At 42.9% G+C, this 22,208-nt stretch overlaps 1 protein-coding gene across 1 annotated transcript in view; it reads right to left on the bottom strand.

The window, feature by feature from the left end:
* Window positions 1-22,208, bottom strand: part of MUC2 (mucin 2, oligomeric mucus/gel-forming) — a 165,956-nt gene that overhangs the window by 18,716 nt on the left and 125,032 nt on the right. The window contains exons 42-47 of the mRNA XM_085644898.1: window positions 11,691-11,865; window positions 10,254-10,501; window positions 5,101-5,284; window positions 3,669-3,876; window positions 1,879-2,057; window positions 470-539 (exon numbers count right to left, since the gene is read on the bottom strand). Coding sequence (XP_085501024.1) covers window positions 470-539; window positions 1,879-2,057; window positions 3,669-3,876; window positions 5,101-5,284; window positions 10,254-10,501; window positions 11,691-11,865 — 1,064 coding nt within the window. The remainder of the gene's footprint in view (window positions 1-469; window positions 540-1,878; window positions 2,058-3,668; window positions 3,877-5,100; window positions 5,285-10,253; window positions 10,502-11,690; window positions 11,866-22,208) is intronic.

The raw sequence follows: 22,208 nt of genomic DNA, 5'->3' as shown, positions 1-22,208 counted from the left end.
AATTTTTAGTTTGGACTCTTCTTACCAGGTGCCATCAGGAGCATGGGCAATCTTCTGTGAGCACTGACATTACCAAGAACCAGCCCTACTAAATAACCTCATTACTAAGTGCCATTTTCACCCACTACCATCACAGGCTATTCCCACTTGGACCCCCATTACCAAGAACCATTCAAACTGATTGCCATTAGCACCATGGGTCATTCTCACCGACCATTCCCATTGAATACCATCAGCACTCGGGAGCCTTTCCACTGCATACTATCCAGGAATCAGGACTCTCATTTAATATTATAAAAGTCATCACCCTTTCGTACATGGAGAGTGTGAGATTTCTGACCACTTCCTACTAAGGATCTCGACACTGTGTGGATAAGAACTGTCTTTGATGATATGCAGAGTAGCTGTGCACACAGGCCTGTAGCTAAACGAGTATACATGCACTGGCAGCCCTCCCTGGTCCTTTTACCTGTCTTGGCAGGTCTCCTCCACAGCTGGGCCACAGGGCTTGTAGACTTTGTGAGCTGGACAGGTTATTGCTAGCCAAGAAAAAAGACAAAGGGATATGAATGATATCACAATTACGTAGATCTTCACCATCTCCTACCGGCACCATTATTTCATGATAGCTACTTCCCACTGCCCTTCGTTGATTTGACCCAGACACAACCATGAACATTCCTTTCTTAAGTGATAAACATTGTTAAAAGTGGATTGAGATTTGGCTGATGTACAATTCATGCAGTCATTCTTGTATCTGCTGGACTCAAGCGTGTCTCTCTTCTCTCAGTCCCCATCTCTCCTTTGCCCATCACACTGTCTCTCCTTCCACTGTACTTTCCTCCTCTCTCTTCCCATCAAATGAATGTATTGCTTTGTCTCTTGTCCCCACTGACTCTCTCTCTCTCTTGTCACATCACAAAGATATCTTCCTGTGTTTTCCTCCATTTACTAACTTCCACAATTTATTTCTTACTTTCACATTCCAAATGTTTGTATTTTCTGTAAACCACAAAGCTGAGTTAGGAAACTATCACCCCCTAACTAGGATGGCAAAGCCATTTCAAAATCTCTTTTTCACTGCAGCATGGCCTGTGTCAATAGCTGGGGACTGGTGGCTTTGCCAATGAAGGAACTGGATATCTGACGGCACAAGCAGTCACATGTTACTCATGCCCAGTATGTGAACAACTACAGAAATCCAGCGGCGGCTCCTCTGCTAAGAAGCATCACCCCACTGCTTTTGAGCAGTGAAAAATGTCGCTTACTTCCTGCAGCTGAGCCGAGGGCAGGGCCGTTAATTCCCACACGTCGACACAGCTGCAGGAAGGAGGAGTAGTGGTGGCACTGCTTCTAGTGCGCATGATGGTTTGGCAGGCCGTCTAAGGTCGGCCAGACCATCATGCGCTCTTAGGTCTCTCCACTCAAGTTGTGCTTTACAGCCAGGTTGAGAACAAGCAGAAGGTCGTAGGGCCTTAGTAAGTGCCTCACTACGGTGCTTACACCAATCATGGGTGGCTCTCGTGCTGGGCAATACCAGCATGAGAGCAGCATCTGGATTTTTGCAGGGGACCCTGTGGCATGCCGGGAGTCGAGGTCGAGGGCAGAGGCCAGAAGAGCACCGACGCGGCAGAATGCAGGTAAACATTATTTTTTAAATTCTTTTCCCCTGCACTACCCAACCACGTAAAAGCTACAGCAGCCACCACTGCAGAAACTCTTCCAGACTGACCTTTCTGGGGTACCAGTTTTCCTGACAATCTTACAGCTTCTCTATAATCCATACTTTTTATGGTAGCCTGGGATCTAACCCACCATGGCCCTTTTTTCTGCATTGTATAACTCCCATGTTCCACCTGAGATGACTAAATCACTTACGACAGCTCTGCAGCACCTGGCTCCTCCAGTCGACACAAATGCCCTGGTCAGCGCAGAGATAGGCGTAGTTCTGCAAGCTGGAGCACTCGATGTTAGAGTTAGGGACGTGGCAGCTGTCAAAGACACAGGCCTGGAAGAAATCTCTTGGAGGAACAGCACCATGACACTTCTGGAACGTCCTAGAGCACAAAGTGAGCAGGTTACACATGGCATTTCCAAGAGTCTAAACATTTGAGGCAGGCAGTGCTGATGGGACCCAATAGCACTCATTTTTGGGAGCCAACACTTACTTTTCCTCATCTGATATTTTCCCAAGAGCAAGAGAGGGAAAACAAATAAAGGGGAAAGAAGGAGTAAGAGAAAAAGGGAAAAAAACAGTCTCAGAGGTAGAAAACAGAAGCCTGAAAAAGTGAGATAAACAGGTAGGGAATCTCTAGTAGTGGATTATAAAGGCAGGAGGTGGATTTAGGACTACAGAGCCTTGGTACTGGGTAAGCTGACATGTAATAGTGCCGACCACAATCTTCGGAGCAGAGCTTGGCAAAGACGTTTTAAGGCATGGGCACAGTGGACTCTGGTCCAGGGTCCGGACCTTTCAGGGGCACCCATGATAGAGCCAGCTCTTTCCTGCAGAGTCTTGCCCTAATGAACTTGAATAATTCTTAAATAGATTGTTTTAAATATCGTTCTCCTTTAATTTATTTTTAATGTTGGTAATGTGTGAGTGTCTATAACAGACAGTTTGCAGAGAAATGTTGTGTTTATGTTTCACGCAACATCCATTAAAAACAGGACCTCACATATGAGAAATGGGAGGGTGCCAAAGAGATTGGCAGTCATATTGGTGAGCTGCTGCTGTTTTACAATATTGAAAACACATACCACTGTCCCTGAATATTCGATGTAAACACATTTAGAATTTGGTCTAGAGTGCCTGTGCTGTGTCAGTGACCTGGCCACGAAAGAGACGAAACTGGATCATAATTTCAAAGCTCTTCCGAGCAAGGGCATCCAAAATACGTTTGGCCCAAGGCCCTCAAAATCCTTAAAATGTCCCTTGAGCTTTGGGCATCGGCACTCATTCTTTAATAAATCAAGCTCTTGAGTTGAGCTATAAGTTTAATTAACTTGAGAACATCACACCTGAAGAGCATTATGATACGAGTTGAATGTGGAGGCGACGGTCAAATGGTGCATGGAAGTGAGATACAGTAATTGGCCAGGGGTCTTTGTCTTACTTCTTAAACTTATTTCTCATTTGCTTGTGTTGAAGAACTTTACTTGTGTCTGGCACCATTTCATGTATACATGGAACCTGGGAGGAAGCTCTGCTGCGGTTAACGTGGTACTTTCAACCCTCTGTGGATTCAACAATAGTGAAGCTGAGTCATAGGGTGGTGGTGGTGGGGGAAGTCTGTTATTGGCGCCGTTATTTTGAGATGGCTGCCAACGAAAGTATGTCTCCGTTGCCTTTGGTGTCTATGGGTGACCATAGTGATCAACAGTAAATCTGTGCTGCTGTGGTGTCAGTATGAGATGTGAGAAACCAGTGGGATACTGTGCTCCTCCTTAGTGTTCCATTTTAAAAGAGCTGTGTGTCCCTGTTCTTAAATTGACAGGATACAGCCTGAGACTGTCTGGGCAGTGCAACTTGAGGGATAGCTCTGTTCTCCAACAGTGAATAGTTTACAATCAAGGGTCAGCATGGATACTTGAAGGGCCCACTATAAGTGTTTTACTTCTCATTGCATGAGTGATAAGTGGCAACCCCTTTTAAATCGCACATTTACCTTCCATTGATGATGTCACAAAGCGGCGAGTACTTGCAAGGAGAGGTGGTAGTCTTGAGCAAAGGAGGCGGTGTGATTGGTGGTTGGGTACGGCAGTGCGGCTTGTTGGAGTCATGAACAATCCAGGAGTCTGCCATGATCTCACAATTAGATATTATTTCACCGCTGCGTGTCCTGCATTCATCAAGCTGATTATTGGTGCAAGTTCCTGCAATACAGTGAGAAGAAATGTGATTGAAAGGCCATACAATGTCATTGTGAGGGTATCAAATGAAGGAATGCGGAATCAAGGTTGTAGGTAATTCACCTTTTTGTTGATCTCCTCAGAGACGATTTACTGGCTTATTTTGACTCTGGGCAGGGAAGACTGATGAACAGTCCTCATTGCGTGTGTTCTGACCTCTAACATGGATCAGTAAGATTACATATAGCTCTTGCAATGCACCTCAGGTGTAACTGTAGCCCCCCCACTGATCCTATATGCTGTTCTGCCAATGCACCTTTAGTCTTGACTGCAGCAGCCTGCATTGTTCTAGTAGTTGGATCATAAATACAACTCTGCCAATGCACCTCAGTATGAAATTGAACCCCCATGATGTTTCAAAGCGTGGTCAATGCACCTACACACAGCTCTCCTAATGCACCGCAGTCCCGACTGTAGTAACCCCTGCTTTTGTGGTACAAGGAAATTACATACAACTCTGCCAATGCACCTCAGTGCTAGAAGCAGCACCCTGTTCTCTGCCAAAGTTGAACTGCTAGGCATAGACAGGTATCTGCAAATGTACATCAGTTTCGCCACTGAGGATATCTATGGGGCCAAGAGTGAATATCAGGAAAGGTGGCCATCAAGGACTTCTCTCTGTAGCCTTGATGTACAGGATGATCGCAAGGGTTTGTACATGGCATCATCGAGCTCTAAAGCTAGCTGTGGTAATGTTGCAGAGATTCACCATTCACTATGGTTGGCACCATGCAAGTATGCCACTCGCTGTGGCACCCACAATGGAGCTCTGTGGGTGATTATGAAGGACACCATGGAGCTTCAAAGGCGGTGGTCATGGAGCTAAGTCTATGGATTTGAAGAGCTCGAAGAAACTGTGAAAGAGTTGACGATGTTGTTGGACATGAGTCAAAGGGGACTGATGAATTGGTCAAATCTTATTGGCAGAGAAACAGTAATAGATTGTCAATAGTTGTAAGGGGTCAGCCTCATACTATTGTAACCTCTTGTACACTGAGAATAAGTGTAGATCAATAACATATTTCCTCTGGTTTTTTACCACTGACAGGAATGGGTAAAGGAGTCACTTTTACAGATATCCTCAGACAGAAACAAGATATCTGCTGGCGTGCTTTCCAAGAGGGGCACAAGCGTTCTAATAGAGTGTTAACAACAGGTGCGAAAGCCAAAGAAGTTAAGTCGTCTTACCGCACTGTCCCTGGGTGTTGTTTCCAAAGAGTCTGTAGGGTAGTTTGATGCTGAAGGCCAAGCCATTGAAGGTGATGTTGGCCTCCAGCTCAGGAATCTCCACCACATAGTTGATGCCTGACTGGTAGATTTTCACACCATACTTCTTGAATGGCAAGGACACAATAGTCTTGTCCACAAGGACCTAAAAAGAAGGGGACAGTTGATTAGTTAGAAGAAATTGCATTTGGTGGACTAGCACTTGTAGTAATCGGGAAGCAAGATTGTATAGGCAGGATCTTTGTTATTGTAGTTTCACAGTGACAACATTTCGAACAATCTGTGTTTGACAGCTCACAATTTTAAACATAGGTGAGTGAATGCAAGTAAGTACCCTAATGTATAAAAAATGCCAGGATAAAACTCTAATTAGAAAGACTGATAACAACACAGGGGTGGCTTCTCCACTAGGACAGAGGAGCGTCGCTGCCCTGCTTTCTCGCAATGCAAGAAGCAGAAACATAAAATGGCAATAACTTTTAGTTATTGCCATTTAATGGTTTAGTTGCAGGTGAGCGAGTGGGGGGGTGCTGCTCTGCGAGCAGGCAGGGTAGGGGGGAGTTGGGTGCCCACTCCTGAGGGCACAATGACTGTCTGGAAGGCCCACTGGGGCCGCCCAACCAGTCATGCGCACTCTGCCCTTCTCCATGCAGCTTACATGGAGAAAATGGCCTCCCCGTAAGGACCTGGCTGCATTGTGATTGGCTTAGGGGAGGGTCTGGAGGGAGCCTAGCTGCATGATTCCTGGAGCAGGAGCAGAGAAGATGCGGGACCTAGCCAGCGGAGTGGTAAGTCTATTTCGTTTGTTGTTGAATTAAACCCCCCTCCCCGTGCGACCCCCCACATTACCCCCACCCGCAAGACATGCCGGCTGCGACTGTAACAACAACGACAACCATGACGCCAACAACAGCATGCATAACAAAACCAATAATATTAATAACAACCACAACAATAATGTTAACCCCTTCGCTGCTGCGGACATTCCGCTGCAGCGCTGGGGGGGGGGCAGGGGGGCAGCGCGGCGGGCCTGTGCTCATGACGGAGCCGCTCCGTCATGAGCCACAGTTGAGCTGTGCTCATGACGGAACGGTTCCGTCATGACTCCGCCCATTTGCGTTGTCGCCCCGCACAGGCGGGGGAACAGTGCCGCGCAGGCGGAGCGGCCGCCAACGGGAGTGTCATGACGGAACCGTTCCGTCATGAGCACACGCCAACCGTGGCTCATGACGGAACGGTTCCGTCATGAGCAGGGAAGGGGCTAATAACAACAACCACAATAGCAAGCATAACAACAATAATATTTGTAACCACAACAGCAGACATAAGGACAACATCAACAATAATATTAACAACAACAACCAAAACAACAAGCCTAATGGCAACATTAACAATATTATTAATATCGACAGCATGCATAACGGCACCACACTGGCAATAGTACTAAAAACAATAGGAACAACAGCAAGCTTAACAATATCGACGATAATATTCATAACAACAACCAGAACAGCAAGTATAAAAACAACCCCCAAAATAATATGAATAACAATAATAATAATAATTAGTGGTGCTAGTAGTACAGGTGGTGTTAGTGGTAACTGTAGATGGTGAGTTACAAAGTGGAGCTCACTGAGAGCATAGTCGCGCTACTTGGTTACAGCGATGGGATTCTACACAAATGAATCTAAATCTAAATCCCAGTGTTTGATTATATGTTTCGAATCCTGCATGGTGAAATGCTAAAATATATGAATACAATTTCCTAAATATCCTTTACAAAATATTTCTCCATTGGATGCAGATTTTCTTTCAATAAACTCCAATGTGGTGCGATATTTAGAACACAATATTTATGTCAGACGATATTCTGTCAGCGATATTCCTTGTTCATAAAACAATGCTTTACACTCTGGAAAGAGCGTCATTTCAAGAATTGTACCACATTAAGCCGCACAGCATGTGACCATGAGAAGACATACCACTCTCCTGCAACACCTGCTTCTTTGGCCTCAATGTAAGAGCAGTTGAATGGGAGTTGACGTGCTCATTGTGTACATGTATGATTTGTAATCCCCCTTATCGAGTGTTGACCTTCTTCCCACAAAAGTTCGTCCCTTGTATTTTTTTTAGTTGCCAATACTTGGGTTCTCTCCCTCAGATATTAAAATATTATTTCTGTTGACCCCATATTTCACCATGTATTAGCCGAGATTCCCATTCTTTATATTTTTATCTTTCAAATATACGGATATCACTTTCAACCAGTCCAGTTTCTTCGGTGGTGTAGTATTACTTCTGTTTGCATTTAATTCTATTTCCACATTCATGGAGCACGAGAGATGAGGACCTAAGTGTACCGTGTGAAATTGAGTTCACGTATTACCTGCAATAATGCCTTAGGTTTGACCTACATGACGGTACAGGTTACACCCCTAATTTCAGAAGAGAAAATGTGCATGATTCTCATGCAATGCCTAGAAAATCATTCCCATCTTCTCCACATTTTAAGCAGATCATGTGACTCACTCCATCACCTCTTAAACGATTCCAATCCACTGTCACTTGCCCTGCGGGGTTTACTTTGAGCACCAATGTATATTTTACATTGATTTCCCATTTATTTAGCACATATAGACCCCTTTATTTAGGTTTTCTGGTTTCTCGACTCCCACCTTTCACTTTTCCTTAGTGGTCCTAGTTTGTCTCGGGAGGTGCAGTTAAATTTCATGTTTATGACGTTGTGAGTGCAATGTCCGTTTCCCTTGGTGAGCAGACTGAAATGTTGTTAATATGATGTCACAGCGTATCTCAGTACATGATTACAGGTCCATTTTCACTTCACACCCGCGACGGGTCCATGAAGAGCTCCGATTCTCTTTGGTCCCTCAGTACACTTCTGGAGATGTGTGGTTGGAAGGCAGTTTAATGTAGACTGATTAGAGGGCAAAGATGCTGATTGAGTTTCATGAAGTTCAAACACATGCTCCAAATATGACACAATCACAACACTCATGTTAGAAGTATTACAGAAAGCGTGAATGGAACACAGATACATACAGACCATTGTGTTTGGTGCACATAAATACCTTTGTGTTGGTTGTGATGGAAAAAGCAAAGTCTTTGGAGCCTTCTAGAGTTGAAGGTGCTTGTCAATACTACTAATGGGTTCTCAGATTAAATTACTCTCATAATTCTTTGAATGATTGCGTGTTCTCGTGTAAATTTATACCTCTGCCAGGGGGGTGAGATATATTGTCTTCATCCATGTAAGAAATTCCTGGAATTTTCTAATTTTCTCTAAAATCGAAATATGAATTTCCATTCCAAAACCGCAAAGCATTAAGGGCCAAGTTATGGTTTAGTAGAAAATACTCAAAGCCCTCACATCTCTGACCTCCATCACCAGATTATTGTACAGATTGTGGACATTTTTCTGGTAGATTTGTTCAGACTAAATCCTCCTTGTTCATGGTGTACTAGCTCCGTTCTTATATTGTAGATTATATATGGGTCCCCGCACTTATATATGCGATAGGTGATAACATACACATGTATCCAGTGGTTCCTCATTTTAGGTTTCATTATCATTAGGGTTATTTCTCAACTCCGGTGACAGCTGACCTTACTTTCGTCTTTCAAGCAGCAATTCTAGCATGCACCGGCAAATCTCTTCATTCATTTACTTAAGGACATTTTCAGGCAACCTGTTTGTGCCTGGTCATTTCTCTAGCTTGAGTTTGCACCAAAATTGACTTAAAATTCCTACAGTGTTCTGTCTGTTCACACGTTGTTCCAGTCCTCATGACCCAGTGTGCATAGTGGAACGTCTTTGTAGAAGTGTGTAGATTTCTGCAGCAGGCACATTGAACTCTTTAAGTAACATAAGTTACAGTATATTGCAAAGACGTCTGCTATCTTCCCTCCCTCATCTACTCACTTTGATGGCCATTCTCGTCATCACTAAAGTAGTTCATCAGTTCTCCAGTGTGATTAACTAAATTGTATCATCGCCATTGCAGAGGTGGCCATTACAACATAAATATGGCTCTAATGACTTGGTTCCCGCCCTCTGTTGTATCTTTTACATCCTAACCATCTGCATGTTGGGATGAATAGTGTGAGCTTCTGCTACAACAATAAATGGCTCCTCCACTTGCCCCATAAGTGTATTCAATGTTCGCACACCTCACTTCACCCCTTCAATATAGACCAGTGATGCTCAAAGTTCGACCCGGGGGCCGCAAGCGGTCCTCCTAACATTTATATGCGGCCCCCTGGGCAACAGCTGCACTCGGCTGCTGTTTACTGAACTCAGCACTAACATCAAAAAGACGTTAAATATACAGGAAAACCTGTATTTAAAGGTTAAAAATAGGAACTAGGCTGTCCTGCACCACTTAACTTTAGGAACACCTTCATTTTCAAAGCTATCTTGCAGCAAAAGAGTAAAACTATGAAAACATCTCTTCAAAACTCAAAAAGTGTATTTCATTTCACACAATTTGGTACAGCGGGGAAGCTGGGATTAATCTCAGGCTTTCTGGTATCACATTGTGCAATTCAGCCAGTAGATGTATATGCTTTGCTTACCCTATACCCACCTTACTGCACCCCTCCCCCCCCCCAAATCGTCTCCCTGCCGGCAGCGATGCGGCCCTCGTCACATCACAGACCAAAGTTTGTGGCCCTTGAGAAAATGTTTGCGAGTAGCCATGATATAGACCAAACCTTAACCAACATCCTGCTGAACTTGCGCTCCAAAAGGGTGCCAGAAATAACACCGGAATGCTTTGTGGTCTCCGGAGGGAAATTAGACACTATGTAAACGCTGCAATAAATCCAATGAAATAAAAGACAAAAAGAGGACTCCCAAATAAATAAAAGATGCTACATTATCAGAGATAGACAATCACATACAGAATAAAATGGTATAGGTTATGTCACATGAGAGAGCTGAAATTTAAAGTTAAAAACTAGCAAAAACTTTATGACTGCTGCAGTTAAAACCATACACGTAATAAAAAAGAGTTTGAGTAGTTTATGCGTGAGCAGGACTGAAATTGCATGAATATCTTTCTACATGCCCATCCATGTCGGGGAAACATTCTTACCTGCACTTTGATAGGGGCGAGGCTGACTGATTTTATCTGCACTTCCTGCGATTCATGTCTCACGATGATGGTGCGTGCGCAGGAGACCTTGTCGCGGGCATCACAGTGGTAGTTATCAATGTAAATCCCAAAATTGTCTATTTTCTCCTGAATCTCTTCCACTAGGACGTAGGTGCAGTTGCCTTGGTAACTGTAGTAGGTTCCATCAAAGGTCTTATAATGAGGATCACCCCAGCCTGTGCAGAGGCCTGCGGAGGGATACAGATTATTGTGGAAGTAGTAATAATAAAAGAGTTCAACAATAATAAAAGCGTTTTAGTATGGCTAATTGAAGGGTCAAAGATTGGTACTGGCACGATGTTGTATAAGCAGCGCAGAGAACCAAGGGCTATAGAAAACGAAGAGACATTAAAGTACAAAAGGCAAAAGGTCCTACAACTAGAAAAGCATGGTTTCCTCGTAAGAGCAACAGTCACAGCAAGTGGACACAGAATTAAAGGTGGCCAAAACTGAGAAGCGTTGTTATGCAGAAAGCCATGGATAAGGGAAACCGAAGAAGCATGGTGTTACAAACAGAGAAGGGTCCTAGAACGCCTACTGCAGCCCCCCACTGCTATATGATGGTATAAAGATATCACACTATTAGACTGGCATTTGACAGGCTTGACACAGACATGCACTTCAACTAATAAGTGTGCAGTTCTGAGCTGTGTGTGACATCATTCCACCCAACACCAACGTGGAAGGCAGACAAATCACAGTGCACGGTGTGCATACCGACTCAGTCTTGTAAAATGTAAACAGGAGTCTTTCTATTGTGGTTTTATATGGCTTACTATATTTTAAGATTTTAACTAGGCCTGGGAGAAAGTTTAATTACGCTAATGAAAGTTGTAAAATTCCCAAATTTCGTGTCATGTTAAATTCCGCATTAAGCAATTTTGTGCACCTTTTGTGTACTAGAGATTTGTTCACCAGGAAAATGTCTCACCGAGACATTTTTTGATGTAACAGACCGGTATCTCGCAAGACTTTTTTTTTAACCTCTTTATTTCCCGCGCAAATGTGCAAAAAGTCATGCAGGATGCTGGCAAACCATATTTCACCTTTATCGTATAATTTCACACCTTTATGGAATTTTGTGAAATTTCACATGAATAAAATTACGCAGTGTCATCCACTTCCTAATTTTAATATGTGAGCCTCCAAGATGCATATTGTCTAGAGTGATAAACCTCGGACCAGGAGAATGAGCTAAAATCAGTTACCTGCTGCACGGCCAACCCCAGTTCCACTTCCTACAGCCAGACTTCTGCTTTAGGAATTACTCGAGCCAATGGAATATTGCGTGGTTAACAGGTAGCTAAGATGTCTCAAGCAATAAGGTCAGATGTGCACAAAAAGCTCGATAAAGCCGAGATGGCAAAGAGCACTTACAGTCACATTCCCAATGCCAGCAGCACAGGTCAGCATCAGGCACCTCCACAGGAGGACGACCACTGGCGCACTCAATCATTGGTGGAGGCTCACACTTGAGTTCTTCGATCACAACTGTGTTGTTTTCAAGGCATCGAGCCATTGTGCAGTTACACAGCATCCAGGTTTCATTGTGCTGCATTTGACAGGAAAAGAGAGGAAGAAGCGTAAGAGAGAGAAAGAAGAGGAGGTAGTAAGAGGTAGGCGCAAATGAAAGTTGTCAGCATTAGAAGGTGAGAGGAGACCAAATAAAGGTACAGATATGAAAAAGGGAGAGACAAAAATATTAAGGAGGCAAGAGAAACAAGGTAGGAAGAGATGAGAAAGATTGATGTGGATAACGCCAGAAGAAAGAAAAGTAGAGAAAAAACAATTGGCCGAGATAAAAAAACACTTGTTAAGAAAGAACATGGGGGCACATCAGCAGCAACCGGCGATAATCATCGCTAAGCGCACTTAGCGCTAGGATAATTATCGCCGGCTAGCGTGGATTTTTCTCAAAAGCGATAAAAACCCTACCGCTAACTGCCTAACGTGAGATTATCGCTGGAAACCCAGCGATAATCTCACGAAATGTGGCGTTAGCTTTTTGATAGAGCCCCACAAACTTAGCCATGATATCCACCTTCCGTAGGATATCATGGCTAAGTCAGTCCTGAAGCAGGCGTAAGGAAAGTAGCGATAACAGGGGTTATCGCTACTTCCCTTGCCGCTATGCTTCTTAGCGTGGGGCTTGATGATAGGAGAAATGTCGCTAAGCAACATTTCTCCTGTCATGTCAGATTAGGAACGCCCACTTTGCATCTCATTAGAGATGCAGAGCTGGGCGTTAGGAATTCGTGCAGTAATGCAAGGTTTCACGCGTTAGCGTGACCTTGCTAATTAGGTGATAAAATTATCGCCGCTTTTCAGCCGAAAACGACCGCAAAAGCGGCGATAATTTTCTATCGCCGCCTCGTAAATATGCCCCATGGTTGTAAAAGTAAAAAGGGAGAAAAGAAAATGTAAACATTTAAATTCAACATGAAAATGCAAAAAAATGGACAATACATAAATTAGTTGAGGGTTGCATTTGAAAGTTGATACATATATATGCATGGTGTATGTAGTGAAGAGGTTTTACATGATATTAATTATCACTCTTGAGTGTGGGGAGGGTCTCTTACTTATGAAAGTTGAAGTGTTAAGTGGGACATGATGCACCTCCCTCCCTCCCTCAGAGATTTTCTTTGGCTGTAATGATTGCTGTGAGAGATGCTTACTTCAAATACAGCCATCCAAACACAACTCTCCCTTCCCTCTTACTCGAGTTATCCTCTATCCCCGAGATCCCGCCCTTTGCGGCTCACCTTCTGTGCTACCTCTTCTCTTCCCCATGTCCAGCCCAACTCGCTGGACTGCTCTTTCCCATGCGGAGTCTAGACTCCAGCCCTCAGCAGTCTCTGCGTGGTGCCACCACCAAAGAGCATTTCAGCGTGAAGGAGCCCCCTTTGCACCTTTGGCCTGAAGGCTAGTTCCGCCCCATGCTGCTGCTGAATAGTGTTGCAGGTCTGATTTCAGGGTTCTCCCCCTTCTGTCAGGTACCATTGCTCATTCTCCAGTCCCTTCACTCAATCACGGTCGCCTCCATGCTATGACATATGTATATGTGATCACTGCTGGTGAGTAGTGTTGCCCTGATGTCACAGGCTTGTGACCTTCTGAGAGGCCTTTTTAACTCCGCCCTCCTGAATATTGATTCTTCTTGGACCTTAGCACCCCCTCTGCAAAGTGTAATAGGGCCCTTGCTGCCCCTCTCGTTCCTGGACCTACTGCCTCCCCTCCACTCGGTGTCCCTAGAGCCTTGTGAATGGGATGAGTACTCGTGAGTATAGACACCCTTGTGAGAATGTTATCCCCTCTTGTGACACTCACTCATGGTCATTGAAAGTAGGGGTGCAGGGTTATTCAGCACCCCCAAAATATTCAGCTAAAGTTCAGAAGGTTAAAGAGCATTAAAGGGGCCTTTAAATAGTTTTTTCTATCTTGTCACATTTGCTGAATCTTTTGACAAATGTATACTTATTCTTTTAACATGGAAATTGGTGAGACGGTGTGTTCCAAATGCCCCACTGGCTACATGCCACACGCTACCACCCTCCTGCTAAATGGGAGTTGTTCATTTGCCACACTTCTTCTTTACACAACTTTTGGATTTTTCAGAATCCCTATGATTTCAGTGATGTAATATTGATGGCGGCACCCCCACTCTGAAAATTGTTCCAGCAACACTGCGCCTACTCCGTAGCACAGGCTCCCTGCCCAGGCCTTAACACCTCCCTGTGCTGCAAAGTGTGTGCCCTTGGGTGAACAGGCTCTGTGAGGTGGGAGACATTGACATTCACTATTGATGCCATGCTGTGCCTCTTCAGTGGATGAAGGAAAGAGGCGAACACTGCTGGCGTGGCCCACTCTGTGCCCGTTCTATGAGGCAGGAAGGCGTGTGCTTCAGCTCTCTAAGCTTTAACTTGTCTATGAGGGAGAGAAGCATGCACTCCTGCAGACAAGCTGCATATGTGCTTTGAGGGAAGTGGGATTGCAATGCTGCTGCCCAATAAGTGGGATCAGTCCTCTCCCCAGACCCTGCTGTACACTTCGATGATGCTGTGCCCACTCTTCGCTGTTTCCCCTCGGCCATATGCCGCTCCCTCCTGGACCCTTTGTTACTCCCTGAGACCCTGCGCTGCTTCTCTACCTGGATCCTGCACAGTACCCTACTGCACACCTCCCATCACATTGATTCTGAGCTAATCCCTGGTACTCTCCGAATGTGGTTGTGGGTATATGGGGACCCGGATGGTCAAACACCTATCTCTGAATTTCAGATTGTGCACCAATTGCCAGCGTTGCAGAAAACTGCCAGAGGCCCACCTAAAATATCCTATGGATGATGTACTTGTTTCCTGCCGAGAAACTACACTTAAATATACCCAGATAGTTGCCTTTGTGTTACCCTATGTGTAAACTCCATAAGCCAAGCCAAAATTTATTGATTAAGTCCCTTCCAAGCATCAGCAATGCAAAATAGTATTCCCATAATCGTATTAAAAGTCCAATAGAACACTTACTTAAAATATTTAAAACAGTGCAAAAAATATTTAACAATTTAAATACATTATAACACGTATTCATTTGGTGGTGGCATTATAAAATCAGACATTTCATCTGTACTTGTGAAGCTAAATTTAAAATATGAAGGCGTTAGATATCGACAACGTGCTAATGAAATGATGGGGCAAATATCGAGTGCATGTCTTAAATCTTGAAACCCTCCCTGACACCGATCACACAAGCCTGTAGAAATGTACCCACGGTTCCCTACCCTCGCCCGGCGCCAGGAAACCCTTCGGGGTAGCTGTGTCCCCTACAAATTCTGGAATAATAATTATAGGCATTTTGTGGTAGCACCCCTAACCTGAGTACCAGTATAACCCGCCTAACACCATGATCTAAATTGAAGGATAAATAGTTTTGTGGATGTGTATCATCTAGAAAAACCGACAGTGATTTATTTACTTTTTAATTCATACAGTGATTAATGTCACTTAAGTGGATTAATTTTGGGATAGATTATTTTTTAAAGGCTAATTTCTGCAGGGGTCCAAATGAATAAATATTCTACCTTACATTCCAGTTTATTGAATACCAGTTTTAAATTTCCTTTAAAAGTATTATTTTCTTTTGTGTTACAAGACTTTCCTGTCTCAAAATATCTGTGAGTGTGCCTTCTGTTGCGTGACAGACTATAGGCCGAGCACACTATGTTTGCCATCGCAATAGCATATGTACTTATAAGATCGAAGTCTGCACAGGAACTGCTTGCCTAATTGAAGCCAATTTACGAAGAATATTTACTTCATAGTGATTCAAAAAATACCATTGCTTTATAAGTTTGTATTTCACAGCATATATGAAGGTTGGAGGGATTTTTGCACTATATATTTTGAATACATATTTTTTAATGTTTCCTTCCCGAAGATTTATATAACTGGTTTACGACAACTGTGTGCCTCATGGCCTTATTTCTTAGATGCATGTAGTGAGCTTTATTATCATTATCATCATATATTATTTTATCTGAACCTATTGCTGCCAAGGATCGTGCGCCTTTTCTATACGAGACTATTTGTTTAGTTTTAGGGGGCATTATAACTTCAGTATGATTTGTTTGGATATTTAATAGCTGTCCATAAGGTTCTGAAGATGATTTCCCTGAGTACAACGTGGATAAATAGTCAATGCATTGTAACAGAGTGACAGGAATAGTTGGTAAAGAGTTTTTTTAGATCCACTGTGAGATGCAGTAAGGCTCCAAAATTGCTTGTAATTTTTTGCTTCCTGCTGGATAGCAAACCAATTCTTATCAGCTACCTAACTTTTCTGATTTAATCGAATCATTTTAATTTTAATTTAGTAATATGTTTAGAAATTGGGGTTCTCGTTGGCAGGGGTATGCACCACGTCCAAGCCGGAACCAGAATCCTAGACATGGTAAGTGTAGTACACAGTAAAACTTAAGAAGAAAAAATGGGCAGTGTACCAAACTAGATGCTGCACCCTCACTGTTATCTCCCCAAATAGAATTTATCAACAAAAACATTTATTTTGGAAATGTATGCACTCTCTGTAGACACCTTCTGCCCAAAGGGTGCCAAATGTGATTAGGAAAAATAGATAAATATATAAAACAGTGGTGGACCACTTTTGCAATATATCCGTTAGTGCAAGGTATATCTACAAACTGCAAAGCGGTTATTGGGAAATCTTCTCTTTATTGTTGCTTCATAAATATGTGCCAAGGAAAACCATCCAATATCTATCATCCACGTGGAGGTGGACTTCTTCAGGGCAGAAAAAGTTTGAGAATATGTTTGTCATCCAAAGGTATAGGTCCTAGGTTTATCCAATATTAGTTGCAGGAGTAGAATTAGAACTCCTGTAATGGTCCATCCAATAGGAGGAATACGTGGACAAAGACAATTAAAGAATATCCAATTTGTCATCCGTAGTACAAATCATCAGACCTGTGTGGTCTGCAGTTCGGTAAAGTGCATGAAGAAAAACAAGGGACAAACCCGCCCTTCATCAAGCACTTCGATCTGTGCGGCTATACAGGAGACGCGACAATCCTCACAGTCCCGGACGAAGCACAAACTTGGTAGTCGAAAGTTTACCTGTGTAGTCGAAAGAGGCAATGTTTAATGTATTTGTGCACACACACACACACAGTAACACAGTGAAAACACCACGAAAGAACTTCACACCAGTTTAGAAAAATAGGCAATATTTATCTGACTAAAAAAGTCCAAATTGACAGAAATCCAACAGAGACAAGTCAAGATATGAATTTTGGAGGAAAAAATCAAAAGGCCGTGCTTAGAAATCAATAGCTCCAACTGGGGATATCTGGTTGTGTTCAGTTGGACGGTGATGGAGTGTGGGCAGGATACTTGAATCATGCAGACCCACTGAAAGTACCTTGGATGCATCCATGCTCGGGATAATGCATTGAAAAAGCAGAGAGGATGGATCACTGTTGATGGCGATGAATCGTTTCCAAAGTTGAGCAACGTCTTTGATGTGTTATTGTCAAGTGCATTGTTTGTCTGTACTGAAGTGTCGAACCTCTGGACTGTAGACGATGCATTGGCGCAAAGCCACACAGGGCTGGGAATGTTTTGGGGACGGCGCATCGCAGACGTCAGCAATTGGGTGTTTTAGACTCATGCAGCAGCAGTCATTTGAAGGCACTGCATCGGCATAGTCGGGATGCATTAAGTCAAGGTCATTTCATTGCACAGTCAGCAAACAATGTCCACAACTTTGATACAGGCAGCGGCGATGCATCGATATCGCAGGGAATGCGCCGGTTCAAAACAATGCTTTGGTGTTGATTGTGTTGGTATCTTGGTTGCAGCACAAAACACTCCCTTCCAAGGACTGAATTTGGCACCAGTTAGTAGAGCATGACTCACAGCAGAGGAGCCCAGGTGCTGGTTGCAAGATGCAGGCGCAGTCTTTGATATCCCTGAGACTTCAGAAACAGGAAGCAAGCCCAACAAGCCCTTGGAGAATCTTTAGAAATGCAGGATGTAGAGAGTCAAGTCCAGTCCTCATACTCCCAGGCAAAAAGCAGCAGGCAGCAGGCCAACACAGCAAAGCAAGAAGCAAGGTAGCAGTCCCTTCTGGCAGCACAACAGCTTCTTTCTGATAGAATATCCTAATTTTCGGAAGTGTTCTGAGCATATGGTGTCAGAGGTCCAGTACTTATACCGATTTCAGCCTTTGAAGTAGGGAGACTTCAAACAAAAAGTCTTTGAAGTACACAAGGCCCTGCCCTTCCATGTCCTGGCTCCAGACACACTACAGGGAGGTATGCAACTCTTTGTTATGGGATAGGCCCCGCCCTGTTCGGGTGCAGTGTCAGCTCCTCCCTCTCATTCTAGCTCAGAAAGACCCATCAGCCTGGTAATGGGCCATCAGCATATGCAGGGCACACCTCAGATCTCTTTGTGTGTGACTGTCTGGAGGGAATGCACAGAACCCATCTGCCACCCAACCCAGGCATGTATTCCAGAGACAAGCAGAGGCATAGAATGGTTAACGTAAGAAAATGCCAAGTTTCTAAAGGTAGCATTTTCAGTCTTGCAATTTAAAAACCAACTTCACTGAAAGATGTGTTTTTAAATTGAGAGTCCAGAGACACCAAACCTATTCTTTGCATCTGTTCCCAATTGGAAGTTACAGTCGTAAAGTGTTACAAGTCAGCTCCAATGCTAACCTATGGGAGAGATAACACTTGTTGTAGTGAAAAACGAATTGTTTTTCTATTTGGCCGATCACTAATTTTAGAGCTCTCATTCCTTACTTCCAAGATAATACTGTAAAAGCAGTTATTGGATTCAGCACTTTATTTCTATTTGGATTTTGATAGACTTTTAATAAATCATTCACTTTTTAGATCGACCCGGATTCCAAAATACCTTGCCACATATTGGATCCACCTGTGATTTAGCATTTTCCATCTCCAATGACCAATCCACAGTTTTTTAGCCTGTAAATCAAGTGCCATGAGTAAAGCTTCATGGTCACTATCTTGAAAAAAGTTGAAACAGACCTCCACAAATGTACTCTATAGATCATAGGTGGCTATTACATAGACTGTAATAGAATTTCCTATACAACCTTTCCTTGTTGCTGCAGCTGGTATGTCCGGGTCCACCCTTCCATTCATTATCACCCCATTTATTATTCTCAAAGGTTCCAATAGCATTCTGCTTCTTCGGTCCACATTCTTTGAGCTAGGAAATAAGGACTCGGGTATATTCCATACATCTTCCAGTGCCTTATTTGAACACTGAGATAATGTAACATTAGAGATTTGGGAATTGAAATCTCCCATTAACAGCATGCTAACTTTAATTCTGTGCTTCAATATAATTTCAATCGGATTTAGTATCCTAATTAAAATTGAGTATTGTGATGTCAAGAAGGTACATATATATGTTGAATGGAAGAACATAATTTCTATGTTGATTTTCCATTGTCAGAAAATGTATCTGACCACCTTGCACATTTTGGAGAGAAAGGGGAAGAATTTCCAAGTCCCATAAAAATCAGTTGACAATAATATTGTGCGTTCAGCTTTTGCATGCGCTTTAGTTACTGCCTGTGCAGGAGTATCTATTACAAAGTATGTATTCAGATTGATTTTTTCATTACGCCATGTAAGCAAATATTTGTGGGATTCAAAGCTGTAATGAAGCTATTTTATCTCTACAAAAAGAAGTTATATTCCAAGAGATTATGGACATATTTTTTGCTAAAACAGCAATTTGCATTCTGTACTTAATTTATTTCCGTTTATTGTACTGGCTGTCCAAGACCAAGAATCTACCATGTTGGATTCAATTTTCATTGATTTGAATGATAACAGAAATGGGATTACCTGCTGTTTTTTTCCTTCTATCAAGTTTACAAAATGATCTCCATTCAATTTTCCCTTTTCGCTAACACTATTAACGACAGATCGCACATCATAACTATTCTTACAGAGAATGTCTTGCCCTTTCATAGTAATTGCTGGTATTAAGTTCAACTTGCACAGTAGACAAAACCTGTTTTGACGGAAAAGTAAACAATTTCAACTCAGCTGAAAACAGGCTTGAAGTTGTGAATATTTGTGCAAAACACAGAGTATTCTCTGTCTATAGAATGGAATGGTGTCATTTGGAAACAGGCCTGTAATTTCAAGAGTAGAGAATTAGGTCAGCCCTTTCTAACGATATATTCTGTGGCTCTGAAGTTACACCTGGCACTATAATTCCAGGTCTAGACTTCCTTTGCTAATGGAAAAATTGAATTCAGGAGTTTAAGGATCTATTTCTCCATATGCTTCAGCACAAATGGAGGAGGGAGAGGCAGGATATGCCTCCATCCCTTCACCAATAGCTGTCTCCATGTTAGTTGCGAAATTACTTCATTGTCCAATTTTGGATCATCAGTGTTTACATCAAATCTTATCTGTATTGGTCACTTTTTAGTAATTCTGAGTTTTGCTTTATCCCTTTTCGTTTTTTTCTGATTACATATTACTTCTGTTCCTTATTGCTTGTTTTCCATTGGCCTATTTAATTTAGATTCATCTAGTCTGTCGTTTATCTTCTTTTTATTTTTATTTTTTATTAAGTAGCATGGTAGAGAAATGAGTACTGAGAGTTGTTGTTGGTCCTCTGTTTTTCAGAGAATAGGTTCCGTAAGGAGCAGACATTTCCTAAGGCTGTTGGCTCTGCTTTTCTTTAACGTTATTAAGTTGTTTTTTCTCTGTTTGCGCTGCCCATGACCTTGTTCATTTCATATCATTCTCTGCTAATTTACACTTACTAACCTCAATAGCTGTTTGCTCTTGTTTAAACTCTACACTCATCTTGTTCAGTAACTTTTTGTTTAGGTAAGACTTTTAATATTGCAGTTAGGATTTCCAGATTATGAACTGAATTACTTGTGTTTTTTTTAAATAAGTAACGCCATTGATACAAGACTTCGCTGAAGTGTATGCCATGCTTCAGAAACGTGTACATATTCTCCTGTGGGGTGAAATGAGGGAATCGGCATAGGTTTGGGTGAACAGGAATCACCGTTACTGCAAGTTAGCTCTTCACTCTGTGTACTATTGAAAGTCTCATTGATTCCTTTTGCGTTTTATTCCTCCTGTCCTGAGGTAACATACTCAGAATCACATCAGGGAGTGTATAATCAAGGGGTAGTTCTCCCATCTCATTCTCATCAGTGTCATCATTATTCGTCATATTTCCTTGACATCGAATACTTTTGGCTTCAGAAGATAAAGAAAGGTTGTTAAAAGAAATATTCTCTGCAGTGCTTTAGAAGCCAGTCCGGGGATCTTCTGCCTCATTTTCCTTCCTTGTTGGGGATTGCTTTCCTGGTGTAATCGCTTTCTGTTTCGGGAAAAGTTCGGAAATAGAGGGGAGAAGACCTTCTAGTGAACCAACATGAAGGAATTTTTTCCTTCCTCTTTTTACTTTTATTGCCGCATGCTGCCTTTTCACTAAAATAGAGCGACTCCTTCGTTTTTTAATGGTCATTGTGACCGTTAATTCAGTACATTTAGTTAAAATGTTCCGCTATGAGAGAGAAGTCAACACCACCACTATTTCAAAAGCTTAATAAAACTATATAAAAATGGTGATCAGAACTTACCTTGCCTTGTTTATCTCGATCGCTGCCTCCACCCACAAGGAGTCGTTGTATTAATGAGGAGCTTAGATCCTTAAGAATCCTTCCAGATCAAGTCCAAACTTCCTACTCCAGATAATGACCAATTCCCAAGTATAAACTCTGCATGGGCTGGTTTTGTCTGAATTTTCTCCCGATACTATAACTGGCTGCTAGTTATAAGTGTGGTTGCAGGGCTCTGCTTCCTGCTGTCTGCTTTTTCCTGCTTGATGCTCCGGACTGCAGAGCTAAAACAAAAGCCCTACCTCAACTCCTCAAGGTTGGATCATGCTGATCTGCAACCTGGGGGCCAACTGTACTGCCACTCAGACTTGCAGTGCCTCCAAGACAACCAAGGGAGCTCTGCCCCCCACCCCACCACCACCTCTCCCCTGAAGCCAGCCTCCCCATGCTGAGGATCCACCGACTGGCATGGCTAGATTGGCCACACAGTGGGTGATACAGTATCCCAGCGGGACGGTGGGGTTGCAGACAAGAAAACTAGCAGTGAAAGTACCACTATTCCACCAAGAAGTGGGCTGCACACAGTGGCATAGCCGTGCGACGTCCATAAAGTACAGGGAGAGAACAAAGATGCCATGCGGTTCTTGGCTTAGCACTTCCTTGGGCGGGCACAAGCACAATCTACAGAGCAAGGCAAGGACCAACTCCACAATAAATAAGGACATTTGAGTTAAATAATGG

The sequence above is a fragment of the Triturus cristatus genome, chromosome 3_1 (assembly GCF_964204655.1).
Source record: "Triturus cristatus chromosome 3_1, aTriCri1.1, whole genome shotgun sequence".
Taxonomy (NCBI): domain Eukaryota; kingdom Metazoa; phylum Chordata; class Amphibia; order Caudata; family Salamandridae; genus Triturus; species Triturus cristatus.
This window is presented reverse-complemented; position numbering and strand designations above follow the sequence as displayed.